A 19,384-nucleotide genomic window follows, 5' to 3' on the forward strand; every position below is an offset into this window, starting at 1 on the left:
GGGACCACCTGTGATTTAAGAGACCACATTAAGTTATCCCCCTTGTAGTGATTTCATTGTGAACCTGTATGACGGGACCACCTGTGATTTAAGAGACCACATTAAGTTATCCCCCTTGTAGTGATTTCATTGTGAACCTGTATGAAGCTGTGTTGGAGACTTCTTTTTGGACTTTCCCAGGGTTTTCTATTAATACAGATGTATGTTTATCAGTAGATAATTAATGTTTAGTCCCAAGTTCAACTCTGAATTAGTTTAGGCACCTGTCAGAAGTGAGCTCAGTTTCAATGGCATTCATGAAGGGTCTTTCGTATGTGTTAGGTAATTGCTTATACATACCTTGCTCTCACTAGCATGGTGGTAATGCAGAAAACTCCAGGACAAGGACTCTCCATGGCGTAGGTGTAGGTCAAAGTGGTGACAAACCAACAACACAGTTAAATTAACTGTGAAGCCTATAGGCCCAACAACACAGTTAAATCTACTGTGAACACTGTTATGTCCTAAGATAAATCCAAAGTGAAGGATTGTTTTTCAAAAAAGATAAGTTAGCTCCCAATGTCAGAGCTCCTATAGATTTCAACTTTACATGTTATTCAGACTGAAAACATAGACAAAGATTTGAGATCTGAAATTCGAAAGACTCATACCTGCCAACTCTTTGAAATATCCATGGGGGAGATATCGCATATACAAAATTAAATGCAAAATTACAATGTGTGTATGTACACCCTAGGGAAAAAATTACACTTTCTAATGGCATTGTTTGAGCTGTTCTTTCAGGTGAAATCGTAAGACCTTATAGGAATAGTTTAGCAAACTCACCGGTTGAAAATTTAAGGGTCCAAAATCGAGAGTCAATCCCTCCTAAATAGGTAGAGTTTGGCAAGTTCAAGGTCCTAATTCTTGTCAAACAACAATTTAATGTAGATATATTAATATTTTTTAGATACTTTGGATCTACTATGGAGCACCTGATCCACAGATTACTGAACAAAGATCCAGACATCAGGCCATCAGCCAATGAAATTCTGTCTATGCCTCAGCTGCGGTCCTACACGTTACGTTATGAGCAAGGTGAAGGTCACACACGGAGTTCTACTGCAGAGAAACTATTGTCAATTATTTCACCTGAAGATGGAAGCAGCCAATCACTTAACCCTCACAAAGATGCATCAGAGCAGAAACAGGACAGTAAGAAATCAAACGAAGAAATTGATAAAGTTTCATCGTCTAAAGATAGAATTATTCCAGAAGTTTCTGGAGGGAAATCTTCAGAATGTAAACTAGTATATGTAAATGGTTCCGATGTAGCACCAGTAAAGGACAAAAAAGTCTGGTCTAAAGGCGGCAGTGTTAAAGTAGTCCCTCGTCCAGTAAAGAAAATACCCATGGCGAGAAACAACACTCATCTGGCTCTCAGGAAAATGTCGGTCAATAAGATGGAGGAGAAGCAATCCGATAACATAAGTAAGCAGAAATCAAGAGAGAGGGCTCTGCAGACATTAAAGGAGGATAACACTAGGAGAAAAAAAGTGTCTAACGATAAAGAAAATGTAAGGCTACTTTGACAATTGTCATTGTCTTTATAATTAATGCATATGAAACTTTTCTTATAAAATTGTTTTCTGTGGGCTTTTTACTTTTCTCTTTTGTTACATAATTTGTTTTTACCACAAAAACCAGATCCCTCTAAAATTGTAGCTCAAAACTATATTGAAATCACCCAATATTATTTAACATGATAGGTATTAGGTAAGAAATTACCTAATTACCTTCACTTATTCAAGGTCACAGGGGTCACATCCCCTAAAACAATCAAATGTCTTTTGCTAAAGAACAAAAGGGCCTAGAATTGTGATTTATTGCTAGTAGCTTGCTGAAATGTAGTACATGTACTGCAAATTTAGGAATAACCTTGACTGATAAACAAAGTCACAGAGGGTGAAATACGTTAAAACATTGATCCCACCAACTTCTTCAGCACTACCAGTAAACAGCCAAAAATTCTTGTTTATAAAATCATAAAATCAGAGGGTGGAAATGTCATCAACTACGAGGGGAAAAATTATCATGTTTGCCATAACAATATAATTATCTTGTCTGTATGCTATAAATATATTCAATAAAATGTGGTTATTTGATAAACTTGATTGGAGCATTTGTTGTACACTTTCCAAGTTTTTGAGCATCAAATTGTTACCGAAACACACTTATATTGTAAGTAATTGGAGACAATATTTTTTAGATTGATCCCAGCCAACTCTCTGGTAAAACATATGCTGTGAAAAATCCTAAGTTTCGACACCTGTCATATGCTGCCCCCAGAATCTGTAGTATTGTCAGCCGCCAGAGGTCAACACAGTCAGCTGACCTTGAACAAGCAAACAAGAGAGGCTCAAAGGCAGGTTACCATTTGAATTCAATTTTCTTGCATAAATGGTTGAATCCGATTTTAAAGGGGAAAAAATATCTTTATCTGCGGAAATAACCACTTGCAACTACAATTACTGTAGAGAAATGTGCAGGCTGTAACATACCATCTGTTATATAGAGTTAGATACCAGCTCTTAGGTCCAGTAAAACCAGTCAGAATGAGGAGGAAAATCACTCACGCGTGTTCAGCTAGAAATCAGGATGTAATTATAACAAGACCATGCAAAGACGTCACAGCGATGTTATCGTGTAGCTCCACGAGATCTTCTGTTGGTGTGGTCAACAGTCCAGGGGAGATAACTCTACTGATATTCACCACAGTACCATTTACTGATTGAAATGAAACCTTCATAGTATCATATTAACATTCTGTTTGCTTGAATCCATTGATGAAAATAACATTTATTTTTGCATAAAATAGTATTTACATGTATAATATTGGGCCACATTACCAGCACAAGGGGGCCAACACATAATTTCTGACTAAAAGTAGGGGGATGGACTTATTACAGGACAACACATAATCTCTGACTGAAAGTAGGGGAGGGGCTTATTACAGGACAACACATAATCTCTGACTGAAAGTAGGGGATGGGCTTATAAGTACAGGACAAAGAAAAAACTTTATTGGCATTTCTTACTACATGTAACTGTAATATATATATGCGAGCTTATTACCTAGCATGCGCTTATTGCTGGATAAATATGGTATGCTAATTTAGATAACAATAAACATTATTATCCATCATGTTGCACGTGTTTACCACTAACCTGAACTTTTTTTTGCTTACAAGGATTTTTATACACCCGTTGAAAAAACGGGACGTATAACATGTGCGTTATCACGTGAATTGGTGGGTGGGTGGGCATGCAAGGCGTCTGCTCGATATCTTGAGTAATTTTCAACTGATTAACTTCAAACTTCATAGAAAGGTTATTTACCATAGAAGCTTGGATGAGTTAGATAACCACCATTATCTGACTGACTGCCCCTACATCAGTGGAGTGAGTGTAATCACAATTGTCTTACAATTTGTTCCCCTTGGTTTTATAAATGCATTCCATGATGTTTTATTGCACTGATTGATCTACCAGGTATGTTGAATTATTTCTCCTTAAACATCAATTTCTCACAAATATTTTCATTTGTTTGTTATGGTTTTAAATTTTTCAGATTGGAATAAAGTTAGCTGATAAAGCTGATGCTGGGGAGAAATCCAGTGATTCTAAAAGTACAACAGCAGAGGACATGAGGACGATGATAGTGAACGATGTCCCTGAAGACAATGACGATGAGGTGTTTCACAACACGCTTTCCATGTCAGCAGAAATGGTGATTCCCCATGAAGCTGTTGATTCCTGTGATCAACAAGGCAAGAGAAAATCATTAGGAATGCAACCAAACTGTTGGAAGACTTACATCAAAGGGAAGCAACTTCCAAGGAGATCCACTTCCTGTGACAACGTAGTTAAAGCTAAAAGTTCTGGACAGAAAATTGGGCAGCGGGCAATATCAGACGGCAATTTCCAGGGAGTTGGGAGGAATGTGAATGAAAAAACTTACCTTGTGTCAAAACTTGCTTCGAAGGAGGGAGGTACGTTCACCTAAGTTCCATGAACAGAATACATTTAGATTGATATATATAGAAGTCCTTAAATGTTTTATATTAGATGTTAAATAATGTTTTAATATTGAAACAAATGGAACATGTACATAAGCAAATTGTTCAGAGTAAAGTTCTACATTTGGCAGAGAGCATAGTGACATTACAATTAAAATAACATCATGAAGTGATATATTAACCTGCTGTTCTCAAAACAAATAACACTCCAGGGCTCCCCAACCCTGGCATCCCCTATCAAAATATTTATATATGTATATATATATCTGCTTCGAAGCAGTATATGTATATACATATTTATGAAAAAAAATGGCTGGGGGAATATCCCAAATCACCGATCTTCTTGTGACTGTGGTTCAACCAATGAGGATATATATTGGTATGAGTTTTATCCTTTTTTTTGGCATCACCAAATCATTTAGAATGCAATAAGTTGATGGCTAGAACAACAAATCTCAAGGATTCCATACCATGATCATTTTTTGTTTTAGATTCCAGGGTGGACAAGCTACCTCCATCAGGGAAAAGGACTGTGGCTGTGTTTATTGCTAAGACATTATTCTCTGCCATCCTGGACACTCAGTTAACACCTTCAGCAGCAGGAGGTGCCCTCTACTGCCACCTGGTGGGGGTATTTGGTCAACAGAGGGCGAAACAGTTGGTAGAATGTACGTCACGGTGTCTTACACAACAAAAGGACTTCAGTGTGATACAACAGGAATACAGTGATAATGAACTTGTCTACTTCCCCCTGGTGGTCCAGTACTTCACACTTCAGAACGTCATGGACTAGAGCTGTCCTTGCACTACAGAACATCACGGACGAGGGTTGTCCTTGCACTTCAGAATGTCACGGACGAGGGATGTCCTCGCACTACAGAACGTCACGGACGAGGGTTTTCCTCGCACTACAGAATGACATGGACAAGTGTTATCCTCGCACTACAGAACGAGGGGTAACCACGCACTACAGAATGTCATGGACAAGGGTTATCCTTGTACTACAGAACGTCACGGACGAGGGTTGTCCTCGCACTACAGATTGTCATGGACAAGGGTTATCCTCGCACTACAGAACGTAACGGACGAGGGTTGTCCTCGCACTACAGAATGTCATGGAGAAGGGTTATCCTCGCACTACAGAACGTCACGGACGAGGGTTGTCCTCGCACTACAGAATGACATGGACAAGTGTTATCCTCGCACTACAGAACGAGGGTTAACCATGCACTACAGAATGTCATGGACAAGGGTTATCCTCTCACTACAGAACGTCACGGACGAGGGTTGTCCTCGCACTACAGAACGTCCCGGACGAGGGTTGTCCTTGCACTTCAGAATGTCACGGCCGAGGGTTGTCCTCGCACTACAGAACGTCACGGACGAGGGTTGGCCTCGCACTACAGATTGTCATGGACAAGGGTTATCCTCGCACTACAGAACGTCACGGACGAGGGTTGGCCTCGCACTACAGATTGTCATGGACAAGGGTTATCCTCGCACTACAGAACGTCATGGACGAGGGTTGTCCTCGCACTACAGAACGTCACGGACGAGGGTTGTCCTTGCGCTACAGAATGTCGCGGACGAGGGTTGTCCTCGCACTACAGAATGTCATGGACAAGTGTTATCATCGCACTACAGAATGAGGGTTAACCACGCACTACAGAATGTCATGGACAAGGGTTATCCTTGTACTACAGAACGTCACGGACGAGGGTTGTCCTCGCACTACAGATTGTCATGGACAAGGGTTATCCTCGCACTACAGAACGTCATGGACGAGGGTTGTCCTCGCACTACAGAATGTCATGGACAAGTGTTATCATCGCACTACAGAATGAGGGTTAACCACGCACTACAGAATGTCATGGACAAGGGTTATCCTCGCACTACAGAACGTCACGGACGAGGGTTGTCCTCGTACTACAGGACTTCATGGACAAGCCTTGCACTGCGGAATATTATGGACTAAGGGTGCATTTTCGTGAACTTCACAATGTCATGGACTGGAGCTGCTTGCACTACAGAACGTCGTGGACTACAGTTGTCCACGCACTACAAAACGTCATGGACTACAGTTGTCCTCACACTACAGAACGTCATGGACTACAGTTGTCCTCGCACTACAGAACGTCATGGACTACAGTTGTCCTCGCACTACAGAACGTCATGGACTACAGTTGTCCTATACTACAGAATTTTATGGACTAAAGGTGCATTTTCGTTAACTACACAATGTCATAGACTGGAGCTGCTTGCACTATAGAACATCATGGACAAGGGTTGTCTTTGCTCTACAGAATTTTATGTACAAGGGTTGTCCTCGCACTACAGAATGTCATGGACTACAGTTGTCCTCGCACTAGAATGTCATGGACTGCAGTTGTCCTCGCACTACAGAACGTCATGGACTACAGTTGTTCTCGCACTACAGAACGTCATGGACTACAGTTGTCCTCACACAAAAGAACGTCATGGACTACAGTTGTCCTCGCACTACGGAACGTCATGGACTACAGTTGTCCTCACACTACAGAACGTCATGGACTGCAGTTGTCCTCGCACTACAGAACGTCATGGACTACAGTTGTCCTCGCACTACAGAACGTCATGGAATACAGTTGTCCTTCACTACGGAACGTCATGGACTACAGTTGTCCTCGCACTACAGAACGTCATGGACTACAGTTGTTCTCGCACTACAGAACGTTATGGACTACAGTTGTCCTCACACTACAGAACGTCATGGACTGCAGTTGTCCACGCACTACAGAACATCATGGACTACAGTTGTCCTCTCACTACAGAACGTCATGGACTACAGTTGTCCTCGCACTACAGAACGTCATGGAATACAGTTGTCCTTCACTACGGAACGTCATGGACTACAGTTGTCCTGACACTACACAACGTCATGGACTACAGTTGTCCTCACACTACAGAACGTCATGGACTACAGTTGTCCGCGCACTACAGAACGTCATGGACTACAGTTGTCCTCGCACTACAGAACGTCATGGACTACAGTTGTCCTCGCACTACGGAACGTCATGGACTACAGTTGTCCTCACACTACACAACGTCATGGACTACAGTTGTCCTCACACTACACAACGTCATGGACTACAGTTGTCCTCGCACTACAGAACGTCATGGACTGCAGTTGTCCACGCACTACAGAACGTCATGGATTACAGTTGTCCTCGCACTACAGAACGTCATGGACTACAGTTGTCCTTGCACTACAGAACGTCAATGGACAAGGGAATGTACTAGCAAATACATAAGAATGGCATAATTGGATTTATTGTCAGAAAGTTATACTTTACTTTATTTAACAAGTAACATAAATTTCACAACTGGTTTCAGTTGATTTCTGAGACTGAGCAACATTCTAGATAAATAAAATATATGCCTAAGGAAGCGAGATATTCCTTATGAAAGAACTTAATAAAATCAATGAATTTGATAATAATATTTTTTTTATTCCTCCGTAAATTCTGAATTTGAATAAATTTGAATTAGAAGATTTAAAACCATATGCTTCTATCCAATTTATATTTACCTTGAACTCTTGGCTTCAACAAAACCTCACAACTCATTGCTGTACAGCAATCATGTTGATCCTTTTATTACAAGAGTTACTTCCCTTCCATTACATTTTAACTAACAGTCCAACTGTTTGGCTTTTAGCTGGCTGGAGTGAAGGACTATCAATTTTTATACGCCCGTCAAATTTGACGGGAGTATTATGGTATGGCGTCATCTGTCCGTTCGGCGTAAACTTTTGTTTGTCCGGCAATCTCTTCCTACATTATTCGACCGATCTCTTTGAAACTTGGTATACATTATAATCATGATATGAAGTTGTGCCTCCCTTAAAAGAATTTTGATTCAACGATTTTTGCAAAACTTATTGCCCTTTGTTGATTTCAGTATTTGATTTTTTTTCCAGAGATTTTCTCCTACATTTTTTTTAGCATGTTAGCTAACCACTCTTGGAATGAAGCAGATCTTATTTCAATGTAACAAAGTATATAACACTATATATATGGCATTCGACGGGCGTATATTGTTCTGCCCTGGGGTACTCTTGTTATTTTGTTTGGCCTGTAGCGTGCTGGAGTGAAGGGCTTTCAGTTTCTATTTTGAAGAAAAAAAGTAACTGAATCTCATTCATGGAGTATTCTTGGTAAACTAATGTATACTAGGAAACTTTCGCCCAGTCAAATATTCGCCCTTTGCCAATAAAATCCATGTTCGCCTAGTGTTAATTTTGCTGTTCACATGTAATTAGTATATATTGTATGTTTTATACTAATATTCACTGTCACAACGAATTCGCCCTCAATAGGAAGGGCGAAAAGGCAAAAGTTTACATGCAGCAAAATTTTCCCAGTATGCAGTAAATGTTTTGGGATTATGGATGACATGTTGGAGGATTGTGGGTAATATTTGATGGTACTGTATGTGGATTGGTGGTGATCATGTTTGAGGATTATGGGTAAACTACTAGTATCATGTTTTAATGCAGCGGGTAATCTGTTTTAGGGTTGTTGGAAAAATGACTTGTTCAAAGAATGAGGGTAAGGTGCCATTTTTGGGGATTGTGGGTAAGAATACGTGTTTGAGGATTGTGAGTAATATGTTTGAAACATACTGGGGTGTTACCCACAATCCTCGAACAAATTTTTCATCCATAATCCTGAAACCTTCAGTAAAATGGGTGAAACGTGCGGAAGATAACATGCTAGAGGATTGTATGTAAGCTTTCATGGATGAGGATTATAGGCAGTGTAACTTGTTTTTAGCTCAACAGGCCCAAAGGGCCAAGTTAGCTATTGCACCTGTCTGTAAACTTTAATTAAACCTCTTCTCAAGAACCACAAGGCCAATAACAACCAAATTTGGTAGGAAGTATCTGTAAGTGATAATGTTTCAGATTTGCGAAGGAGAAAGGACGGCCCACTTCTGGAGACCAATAAGGGGGGAAAGGAGGAATCTAATAAAATCTTCTTGTAACAAACCAACTACTGAAGAACTAAAAAGATCGGAGCTGTATCATTTAGTCAATAGCTTGCTGCAACATAGTGCTAGGAAGTTCATGAAAAGAAGGGCCAGTTAAAACATGTGAGAGTCTTCAGGCCTCTTGGACCTTTTTGTTTTGACAAGATCTTTATTGGGAACAATGACACTTAAAACTCTGGGATGGTGTTTATTTCAATGTAATAATGGTAACAAATTAATTGATCAAATCAAGACAATTGAAAAAGGAAAACATAAAAAAAAAATGTATATCTCATTCATTTGATGATTATTAAATATCATCAAAAGACAAAAAATCATATGCATAAACCTAGCCAATACTCTACATATCACCTTTACATTATCACAAAAAACAGCAAACAATAGGTGATTTAAAATGATAGTAAGTTAATATTGTTAAATTCCTGTATTTGACTTTATATACATCAAACAGATACAGGTTTTTATTACTCAGGATCCGGAGTGATTAGGTCATAGTGATAACATTTTACACTTTTGAATGACGCTTTACACACATATATGCTAATATTTACTTTCACTTACAGCTAAAACGTTCACAAAGGATAAGAGTTCAAATCTCAGATTCCAAGAGACTTTCAAATAAATGAACATATTGGTTATTATGTTATTTTCTCTATTCCAAAAGGTCGTTTTTTTATTCCATCAAAGAAAAACATGAAAAAGGTTAGTATTGAAAAGACTCCTTTTCGTAGAGTAAATCAAAGTCATGACCTTGAACAAAACAAAAAAATTCATAAAAGTTCCCATACACCATCGAGAGATGAAACATACTCTACTTTATATCTAAATGTCTAAATTATACAAATATCACGGCAAATACAAATTGTTGAAATTGATGTCAATAAGGATTTAAGTTGCTGCTTCCATGATCGTCTGTATCACTATAAACATCACATTAAGGGAACATGCTACTTTACTGTGACATATCGCATGATTCCCTGGTCGTCTGTATCACTATAAACATTACATTAAGGGAACATGCTACTTTACTGTGACATATCGCATGATTCCCTGGTCGTCTGTATCACTATAAACATTACATTAAGGGAACATGCTACACTTTACTGTGACGTATCACGCGATTCCCTGGTCGTCTGTATCACTAAAAATTACATCAAGGGAACATGCTACACTTTACTGTGACATATCCCGCGATTCCCTGGTCGTCTGTATCACTAAACATTACATCAAGGGAACATGCTACACTTTACTGTGACATATCACGTGATTCCCTGGTCGTCTGTATCACTATAAACATCACATTAAGGGAACATGCTACACTTTACTGTGACATATCACGCGATTCCCTGGTCGTCTGTATCACTAAACATTACATCAAGGGAACATGCTACACTTTACTGTGACATATCACGTGATTCCCTGTTCGTCTGTATCACTATAAACATCACATTAGGGGAAAATGCTACTTTACTGTGAGATATCACGTGATTCCCCGGTCGTCTGTATCACTATAAACATCACATTAGGGGAAAATGCTACTTTACTGTGAGATATCACGTGATTCCCCGGTCGTCTGTATCACTATAAACATCACATTAAGGGAACATGCTACTTTACTGTGACATATCACGTGATTCCCTGGTTGTCTGTATCACTGTAAACTTAACGCAAAAAAAATAACAAGAGGTTGTAATGTTTGATATTCTTAATTTCATAATAAAGAAATATATTTCCCTGTCTGTCCACACATTGAGAAACTTTGGGTATATAGATGGCACTTCTTTAGACCGTCAAATGTTCATCAAATGTTCATCAAATGTTCATCATCAAATGTTCATCATCAAATGTTCATAATCAAATGTTCATCAAATGTTCATCATCGAATGTTCATCAAATGTTCATCAAATGGTCATCATCAAATGTTCATCAAATGTTCATCAAATGTTTATCAAATGTTTATCAAATGTTCGTCAAATGTTCATCAAATGTTCATCATCAAATGTTCATCAAATGTTCATCAAATGTTCATCATCGAATGTTCATCGAATACTTGGAGAATTTATTGGAGTTCTTTGAGGATTTGCTCTGTTACATTTTGCACAATCGAAATTGACAGAAAATAACCGGATGTCCTTGTAGAAGGCTCGCATTATCATGACGACACGGTGTGTGCACTCCTTTTTCTGGCACAGTTCCGGGCTGAGCCCTTCCTTCATGCACTTCCGCTTCTTTCCTCCACAATCCATCGTTTTCAATAATTTGTTTTTGAAGTTGTCCACTTGATCTGAAAAGGAGACATTACTCATTACGATTTATAAAGAATTATACTCTAACGGAATCCACGTCAACCATTTTGTACTGATATACGCAATGACATATAGCTATAGGGATATTTTAACCAACAGAGAGCAATTCAATGTTTAGATTTTACATTACCTTTTTCATTTACCTAACTTTATGCAAGTGGATGTTTTTTTTCCTGATGAAATACATCTTTAATGCAGATTAGTGTATGGCCTTGCGTTATACCAGCAATCGTGAAACGTCGACATTTTCCGTAAATGACAATGCCCCTTTGAAGAAGTTGCCGACGGTTCCCGATTGGTTATACAATTGACGGTGAAACACAAACGTACTTTTAGAGGCTGCCCCAAGTACCATGCTCTTTGTCATTTGCTTCCGGAACACCTTGGTGTCTTTGTAGATTAAGATGCGGAATGTGGACATGTTTAGATGGATGTCCTGGGATCCATCTCGACAGCGATCATGGGTCTCCGGATTGCTCAGACTTTCACATGCTGTTTGAAATAAGCAGAAATGCGGCTTGAGAATACACACAAATATGACTGTGTAAAATACTGTGTGCTGGTGTAGTGTAGGCAATGGGAAGCCCTGGCCGTGTTATACACAAAAAACCGGAACCTGAACGGCAAATATCCTTTTTTTTTTTTAATTCGCCCCCAAAATGATTCGATTCATTACCTATACATTTTACATAAACAAAGTTTTGGAATTTTAACATCAAATTGTCTGATAATTTACTGTGAGACGTCCAGTGGGGGGAAATCTAGTTTTAATTAATATTTCGGAGAACGTTTCTTTTGAATGATTAAAGTATTACTTTTAAATATATACTGTAAAATTATCGCATCATCAAATTTTCACATATTAGTTCATTGATGAATTTGCGCACTCAAAATATATGCCATAGAAACAGTGAAAAAAATAAGGTTACCGCTAAAATATGAGCATTTTAAAGTATACATTTCCCTTCAATTTGTTGCTACGACTTGAAAAGAACATGAGTATACCAGTCTTTCCAATCTGCCATTTCCATAACTCCACTTCGTCTTTCTTTGCGTTGTCGAAGGCCACAAATAGCTCCTTGCCCTCTATGTGCCTATAAACCAGGTGATCTGCCCTTTTAGGGACACACATGTGACGTAAAAACCGGGGAATCCGGGTCCTATTGTACACAGGGCGGTTTCTCAATACAGCAGGCATGGCGGCGACATCCGAATCACTATGGTGATGGCGATGTTTATGAGCAATTGCATCTGTAAACAAGAAATATCCAATGAAAATAACGTTTCTGATTTTTTTTATGAATGAGTTCCTTTGTAAATTGTTAAAGCAATAGATATACAGTACAGATGTGGCAGACCAACCGGTATAACTGCCACATAGAAATAGCGCGTCTGGTAATCTTGCGCATCGATATCTGAACGTTTTTCAAGTACTAAACTTACTCAAGTCATTTATTAATTATAAAATTGATAAGAAGAAATAGCCAATTGATTAAATCATCTATACTTTGGCCAAATGTTCTACAGGCTAGACTTATATAAACTAAAATGTAGGAAGCTTAAAACAATTGTTTGAACTTTCGGAGCCCGTATTCAAAAAACACATCTAGCGCATGTTATCACTGGTAGGTCCATTCTTCTGTATTTTTCTAGGACATTAATCTTATCGTAATCATATATTAAAATGATATTTTAACAGAGTATACATTTCTCTTCAACTTCATATAGGTTTTAAAAATATTCGTCCCTTTTTCACCCCTTGAATACGTTAATTCCTCAGGTTCGCCACAATACCGGCCAACCGTATATACTTTACATACCTTGATACAAGTCTCGTTTGGACCGACCACGTCGTCGGCCTCTCATCTTCTTGTGTTTCCTCCTATGGTCCTTTCGTATGTCTTTGAAACAGACCTTTTTTAGGTTCTTTTCTTTGTCCCTGGTACCGTGGTCATCGCATGTTTTGCAACAGGCCAGGGCATTCTTTAACTTCGGTTCAGCACACGTCAGTTCTCTGGCCGAGGGGCAGCGCAGCCTGCTACACGTGATGGTGCCGTCCTGTGTAAACGAAACCGCCTACTTATTTTAATTTTGAACAATTGATAATTATACAACTATGCTAATTGGCATGAGTGAGAATGTCACATTTGTAGCTGTATTGTTTAACAAACATGTTCAAAATGTAAGTTTATTTTGAACCGATGAGCCGGAAGGCTCTAGGTAAATAAAGAATTGTACTGGGCTTGAATTTTAATTATAAAATCTTGTGGAAATTCTGTTTAGGTTAGGGGGGGGGGGGTCGCCTCGCTACGTGTCGTCAATGCTTCCTGAATCATACTGGAATTTTATTTGTTTCAAGGAAAATCACACATTACATATGCATGAACAAGAAAAGTAATATGTGAATAGTTATAAACGTATAAAATTTGTACAATTCCCACACCTGGGAGACTAATATTACATACAAGCCTGATCCCCGGGATACTAATATTACATACAAGCCTGATCCCTGGGATACTAATATTACATACAAGCCTGATCCCCGGGATACTAATATTACACACAAGCCTGATCCCCGGGATACTAACATACAAGCCTGATCCCCGGGATACTTATATTACATACAAGCCTGATCCCCGGGATACTAATATAACATACAAGCCTGATCCCCGGGATACTAATATTATATACAAGCCTGATCCCCGGGATACTAATATTACACACAAGCCTGATCCCCGGGATACTATTATTACATATAAGCCTGATCCCCGGGATACTAATATTACATACAACCCTGATCCCCGGGATACTAATATTACATCCAAGCCTGATCCCCGGGATACTAATATCATATACAAGCCTGATCCCCGGGATACTAATATAACATACCAGCCTGATCACCAGGATACTTATATTACATACAAGCCTGATCCCCGGGATACTTATATTACATACAAGCCTGATCCCCGGGATACTAATATTATATACAAGCCTGATCCCCGGGATACTAATATTACACACAAGCCTGATCCCCGGGATACTAACATACAAGCCTGATCCCCGGGATACTTATATTACATACAAGCCTGATCCCCGGGATACTTATATTACATACAAGCCTGATCCCCGGGATACTTATATTACATACAAGCCTGATCCCCGGGATACTAATATTACATATAAGCCTGATCCCCGGGATACTTGCATATAAACCCCCCAACCCCGGAAGACTTGCATTACACATAACCCCTACCTATGGATTAATTACATTACATACTACCCCACTCCCTGGATATTTACATTTCATATAACCAGGTTCCTAAAATTACATATTACCCCTGCCCCTGGAATAATTATATTCATATAACCCCCGACCCCGGGATACTTATGTTATATATAATACCACCCCAGTGTACTAAAATGACTTAAAATCCCCACCCAGGATACTCACATTACATATTAGCCCCATCCCGGGATACTCACGTTACATATTAGCCCCACCCCGGGATACTCACGTTACATGTTAGCCCCACCCCGGGATACTCACGTTACAGATACACGTCTGACAGTTGTCCGTGCTTTTATTCCACGTCTCGTTATGTTTAAAGGCCACAGCCGGGCCGTCCGTGTCAGTACAACCTATATACAATAAGCATGAGTTATTTTCTTTGTAGTAAACATCACTGAATACAGAAAAGATAAATATGGGTGTCCGCATCAATGTTATCAATAGATGTTTGTTAATTGATTAAAACTGTTATTTAACAGGAAGTCCATTGGGCTTGTATCGCTCACATATTGAGGGGAGGGGATGTTGGGGGAGGAGTGTTGTTGTGGGGAGGGGGATTGCGTTGTTGGGGGGAGAGGGGATTGTTGTTGGGGGGAGGGGGAATGTGTTGTTGGTGGGAGGGGTGTTGTTGGGGGGAGAGAGGATTGTTGTTGGTGTGAGTGGGTGCTGTTGGTGTGAGGGGGAATGTGTTGTTGGGGGAGAGGTGATTGTTGTTGGTGTGAGGGGGTGTTGTTGGTGTGAGGGAGATTGTGTTGTTGGTGGGAGGGGTGTTGTTGGTGAGTCTAGGTATTCCACCATCTATTAGTCCAGAGCTGTTGGTGGTGGGAGGGGTGTTGCTGGTGAGTCTAGGTATTCCACCATCTATTAGTCCAGAGCTGTTGTTGGTGGGAGGGGTTGTTGTTTGTGAGTCTAGGTATTCCACCATCTATTAGTCCTGAGCGGTTGCACTTCATGTCCCCTTTATCATATATATACTAATATCACGTAATTATATTAGAGTGCCTGCTATCTAAGTCCGTGCTAAAATGTACTATGTGATCATTGTCCGGTAGATATATGGAATGTTTTTTTAATGGGAAACGCGTATATGCTTTACACAAATATACATACTATTTATTGATTACATATAAATCATATACACAGTATTTATATACATATACTTCAGTACTGATAGGTTGGCATTATCATACACTGTACATGTACTATAAACCAACTAGCAATATATAACGAAACATTAAACAGATATAAATACCTACGTAAAGATATTGTGTGTATGTTTGTACCAGTACTTTGTATACTTGTAGCAGACCAAATTATCCCCAGCACATCCCCCTTCCTCTAGTTCACCCCGATAATCTCGACTTCCCAGATTATGTTGGGATTGTATTAAAGTGCATTTTCCCCAATCCTACCTCTAGGAAATAGTGTAACCCATCAGATGGGTGTCTGATCCGGTAATGTGTACTCACGTACATCTACATACATGTATATGTACAATACAATACATCTACATACATTTTTATGAACAATAAAACTATCTTATGATATATCACCTGTGTATTTCTTACCTGAGAACCCGGTAACTGTGTGTCCACCACTAAAAACCAGAAGTACGGTACACAGCACGTACAGCGGATACATATTGCCTACATGAGTGTCAATATTACACTGACCATCACCCTGTCATTCTGGTCACTATATATGTGTGAAAACTCCTTTGTGTATACGTATTATATTACCTATATGTCGGTATATACACCGTATAACAGCCCCGTTCTTTGGTGATTAAATACCGTTGATCACATGACCAGCTGAACCTGTATGTACCTGTCGGTTACACAAAGATATACCTGAGTGATTAGCTGAGTAAAAACACGGATGAATATGGCCTCTTTTACCTGTCTGACGTACACAAATATAAGTTGACATATGTTTATTTAGAGTATTGAACATTGTGAAAAGGCAATTACACAGTAGACATAATTATAGCAGATAATTCTGTTAATTGACGGAGTTACATGTAGTTATTAATTTCAACAAAATATGTACTCTAGAAGCACTAGGAAATTATTTGCTGCGATTCAGTGCGTTATCAATGAATTATATATATATATAAAACAAAACACGAAGACTAGTATAATCGGCTAGCGCTTTCGCCCATATTGGGGCTCTTCAGGTGATTATTTGTGACGTCATAAATGGAGTACGAAAGTACGGCTTGGTTTGATACAACGGCAAGCAAAATACAAAGTCAAGGTTTCGTTAAACATAATACAACAACAACAGATGATAAGTCAACATAAAAGGGTCCCCCGGAGTTCTTGTTTCACGTTGATCTGTTCACGTTGTTGTTGTTGTTGTTGTTGAAATTGTTGAGAAGGCAATGTAACCACAATTACAGAGGAGAGATCAACGTAAAACAAAATTTCCTTTGTTGTTATTGTTTTACGTTACATCTCCTGTGGTGTTGTTATTGTTTTACGTTACATCTCCTGTGGTGTTGTTGTTGTTTTACGTTACATTTCCTGTGGTGTTGTTGTTGTTTTACGTTACATCTCCTGTGTCGTTGTTATTGTTTTACGTTACATCTCCTGTGGTGTTGTTGTTGTTTTACGTTACATCTCCTGTGGTGTTAATGTTGTTTTACTTTGATATCTCCTGTGGTGTTAATGTTGTTTTACGTTACATCTCCTGTGGTGTTGTTGTTGTTTAACGTTACATCTCCTGTGGTGTTAATGTTGTTTTACGTTGATATCTCCTCTGTAATTGTGGTTACCTTGACTTCTCATCTGTTATTGTTGTTTTACATTGACATCTTCTCTGTTGTTGTTTTACGTTCTATTGGTGTTATTTAACGTTGACCTCTCCCCAAGTATTGTATAACGTTGACCTCTCCCCAAGTATTGTATAACGTTGACCTCTCCTCTGTGTTGTATAACGTTGACCTCTCCTCTGTGTTGTATTACGTTGACCTTTCATTTGTTGTTGTTGTTGTATGTTGACCCCTTCTCTGTTGTTATTTTACGTTGACATTTCCTCTGTTGTTGTTGTTGTTGTTATTTTGCGTTGACATCCCTTGTGGTGTTAAAATTGTATAACGTTGACCTCTCCTCTGTTGTTGTTTTATGTTGACATCTTCTCTAGATCTGTTGTTGTTGTTTTACGTTGAACTATCCTCTGTTGTTGCATTACATTGATTTCCTCTGATTTTGTATTAAGTTGACCTCTCCCCTTTTGTTTTACGTTGATCTCTCATCTGTTGCAATTGTTTCACGTTGACCTTCCTCTTTTGTTGTTTTACGTTTACCTCTCGTCTGTTGTTGGTGTTGTTTTACGGTGACATTTCCTCCTCTGTTGTTTAATATTGACGTTTCCTCTCTTGTTTAACGCTGAACTCTCCTTTGTTGTTCTACGTTGACCTCTCCTCTGTTGTTATTTTATTAAATTGACGTCTTCTCTGTTATTTTTAACGCGTATATCTCATTTGTTGTTGTTTGACATTTACCTCTCCTCTGTTGTTGTTGTATTACGTTGACGTTTCCTCTACTGTTGTATTATGCTGACCTTCCCTTTGTTTTTGTATCATGTTGACTTCTTCTCTGTTGTTGTATTACGTTGACCTCTCCTTTTTTTTGTTTTCCGTTGACCTCTCCTTTGTTGTTGTTTTTACGTTGACCTTTCCTCTGTCGTTTTTATTGTTGTTTAACGTTGACCTCTCCGCTATTGTTCTTGCTTAACGTTGATTTTCCCACTGTTGTTATTTTACGTTGACCTCTCCTCTGTGATGTTGTTGTTTTACGTTGATCTCCCCTATAGTTGTTTTATCGTTGACCTTTCATGTTGTTTTTGTTGTTGTTGTTCTTGTTTTTGTTGTTGTTTTACGTTGATCTCTCCTCTGTTATTGTTCTAGTGTTGTTTTACATTGACATCCCCTGTGGTGTTAATGTTGTTTATCGTTGACTTCCCCTCTGTGTTTTTAACGCTGATTTCTCCTCTGCTGTTGTTGCTTAACGTTGAACTTTCCTCTGTCGTTGTTCAACGTTGATCTCTCATCTGTTGTTGTTGTTTGACGGTGATATCTCCACTGTTGTTGTATAACGTTGACCGCTTCTCTGTTGTTGAATTATGTTTTTAGATGATGGTGGGCTATTCAAATCACCCTGTGTCCGTGGTCCGTCGTCCGTCCGTTGTCCGTCGTCCGTTGTCCGTCGTCCGTCGTTCGTCGTCCGTCGTCCGTCCGTAAACAATTCTTGTTATCGGCATTTCTCAAGAAGTATTAGAGGGATCTTTCTCAAATTTAAAATGCAGGTTCCCCTTGGTCCTAAGCTGTGCAGGGCAACTTTTGAGACTGATCGGATAAACAACATGGCCGATAGGCAGCCATCTTGGATTTTGATAGTGAAAGTTTGTTATCGCTATTTCTCAAGAAGTACTAAAGGGATCTTTTTTTAAATTTTATATGTAGGTTCCCCTTGGTCCTTAGCTGTGCCGGGCAACTTTTGAGACTGATCGGATAAACAACATGGCCGACAGGCAGCCATCTTAGATTTTGATATTGAAAGTTTGTTATCGCTATTTCTCAATAAGTACAAGAGGGATCTTTCCCAAATTTTATAAGTAAGTTCCCCCTGGTCCTTAGCTGTGCAGGGCATTTTTTGAGACTGATCGGATAAACAACATGGCCGACAGGCAGCCATCTT

The 19,384-nt window shown here is 39.2% G+C and overlaps 3 protein-coding genes across 3 annotated transcripts; 2 read left to right on the forward strand and 1 right to left on the reverse strand.

Moving 5' to 3' along the window:
• The first annotated feature begins 963 nt into the window (after nucleotides 1–963).
• On the forward strand, nucleotides 964–4,867 carry LOC110463245. The gene is made up of 4 exons (XM_021517677.1): nucleotides 964–1,556; nucleotides 2,249–2,404; nucleotides 3,611–4,031; nucleotides 4,550–4,867. The coding sequence occupies exons 1-4, from the start codon at nucleotides 966–968 to the stop codon at nucleotides 4,849–4,851; spliced, it is 1,470 nt and encodes a 489-aa protein (XP_021373352.1). The 5' UTR covers nucleotides 964–965; the 3' UTR covers nucleotides 4,852–4,867.
• A 782-nt stretch (nucleotides 4,868–5,649) lies between these two features.
• LOC110463247 lies at nucleotides 5,650–7,337 on the forward strand. Its single transcript, XM_021517679.1, has 2 exons — nucleotides 5,650–6,241; nucleotides 6,547–7,337. The coding sequence occupies exons 1-2, from the start codon at nucleotides 6,058–6,060 to the stop codon at nucleotides 7,335–7,337; spliced, it is 975 nt and encodes a 324-aa protein (XP_021373354.1). The 5' UTR covers nucleotides 5,650–6,057.
• Nucleotides 7,338–9,260: 1,923 nt separating this feature from the next.
• LOC110463246 lies at nucleotides 9,261–16,523 on the reverse strand. Its single transcript, XM_021517678.1, has 6 exons — nucleotides 16,253–16,523; nucleotides 14,943–15,034; nucleotides 13,216–13,453; nucleotides 12,401–12,646; nucleotides 11,726–11,887; nucleotides 9,261–11,373 (listed from the first exon to the last, which is right to left on the reverse strand). The coding sequence occupies exons 1-6, from the start codon at nucleotides 16,323–16,325 to the stop codon at nucleotides 11,129–11,131; spliced, it is 1,056 nt and encodes a 351-aa protein (XP_021373353.1). The 5' UTR covers nucleotides 16,326–16,523; the 3' UTR covers nucleotides 9,261–11,128.
• Nucleotides 16,524–19,384: the final 2,861 nt, after the last annotated feature.

The sequence above is a fragment of the Mizuhopecten yessoensis genome, unplaced genomic scaffold, assembly GCF_002113885.1.
Source record: "Mizuhopecten yessoensis strain PY_sf001 unplaced genomic scaffold, ASM211388v2 scaffold10881, whole genome shotgun sequence".
NCBI lineage: Eukaryota > Metazoa > Mollusca > Bivalvia > Pectinida > Pectinidae > Mizuhopecten > Mizuhopecten yessoensis.

Excerpts from the sequence above, each read along its gene's own strand:
- LOC110463245 (XM_021517677.1), top strand. The coding sequence starts at position 966 with ATGGAGCACCTGATCCACAGATTACTGAACAAAGATCCAGACATCAGG. Across the intron at positions 2,405-3,610 it reads CAAACAAGAGAGGCTCAAAG|ATTGGAATAAAGTTAGCTGA; the intron begins GCAGGTTACCAT and ends TAAATTTTTCAG. Across the intron at positions 4,032-4,549 it reads ACTTGCTTCGAAGGAGGGAG|ATTCCAGGGTGGACAAGCTA; the intron begins GTACGTTCACCT and ends TTTTTGTTTTAG.
- LOC110463247 (XM_021517679.1), top strand. The coding sequence starts at position 6,058 with ATGTCATGGACTGGAGCTGCTTGCACTACAGAACGTCGTGGACTACAG. Across the intron at positions 6,242-6,546 it reads CAGAACGTCATGGACTACAG|TTGTCCTCGCACTACGGAAC; the intron begins TTGTCCTATACT and ends CATGGACTACAG.
- LOC110463246 (XM_021517678.1), bottom strand. The coding sequence starts at position 16,325 with ATGTATCCGCTGTACGTGCTGTGTACCGTACTTCTGGTTTTTAGTGGT. Across the intron at positions 15,035-16,252 it reads CACAGTTACCGGGTTCTCAG|GTTGTACTGACACGGACGGC; the intron begins GTAAGAAATACA and ends TATTGTATATAG. Across the intron at positions 12,647-13,215 it reads CAAACGAGACTTGTATCAAG|ATGCAATTGCTCATAAACAT; the intron begins GTATGTAAAGTA and ends TCTTGTTTACAG.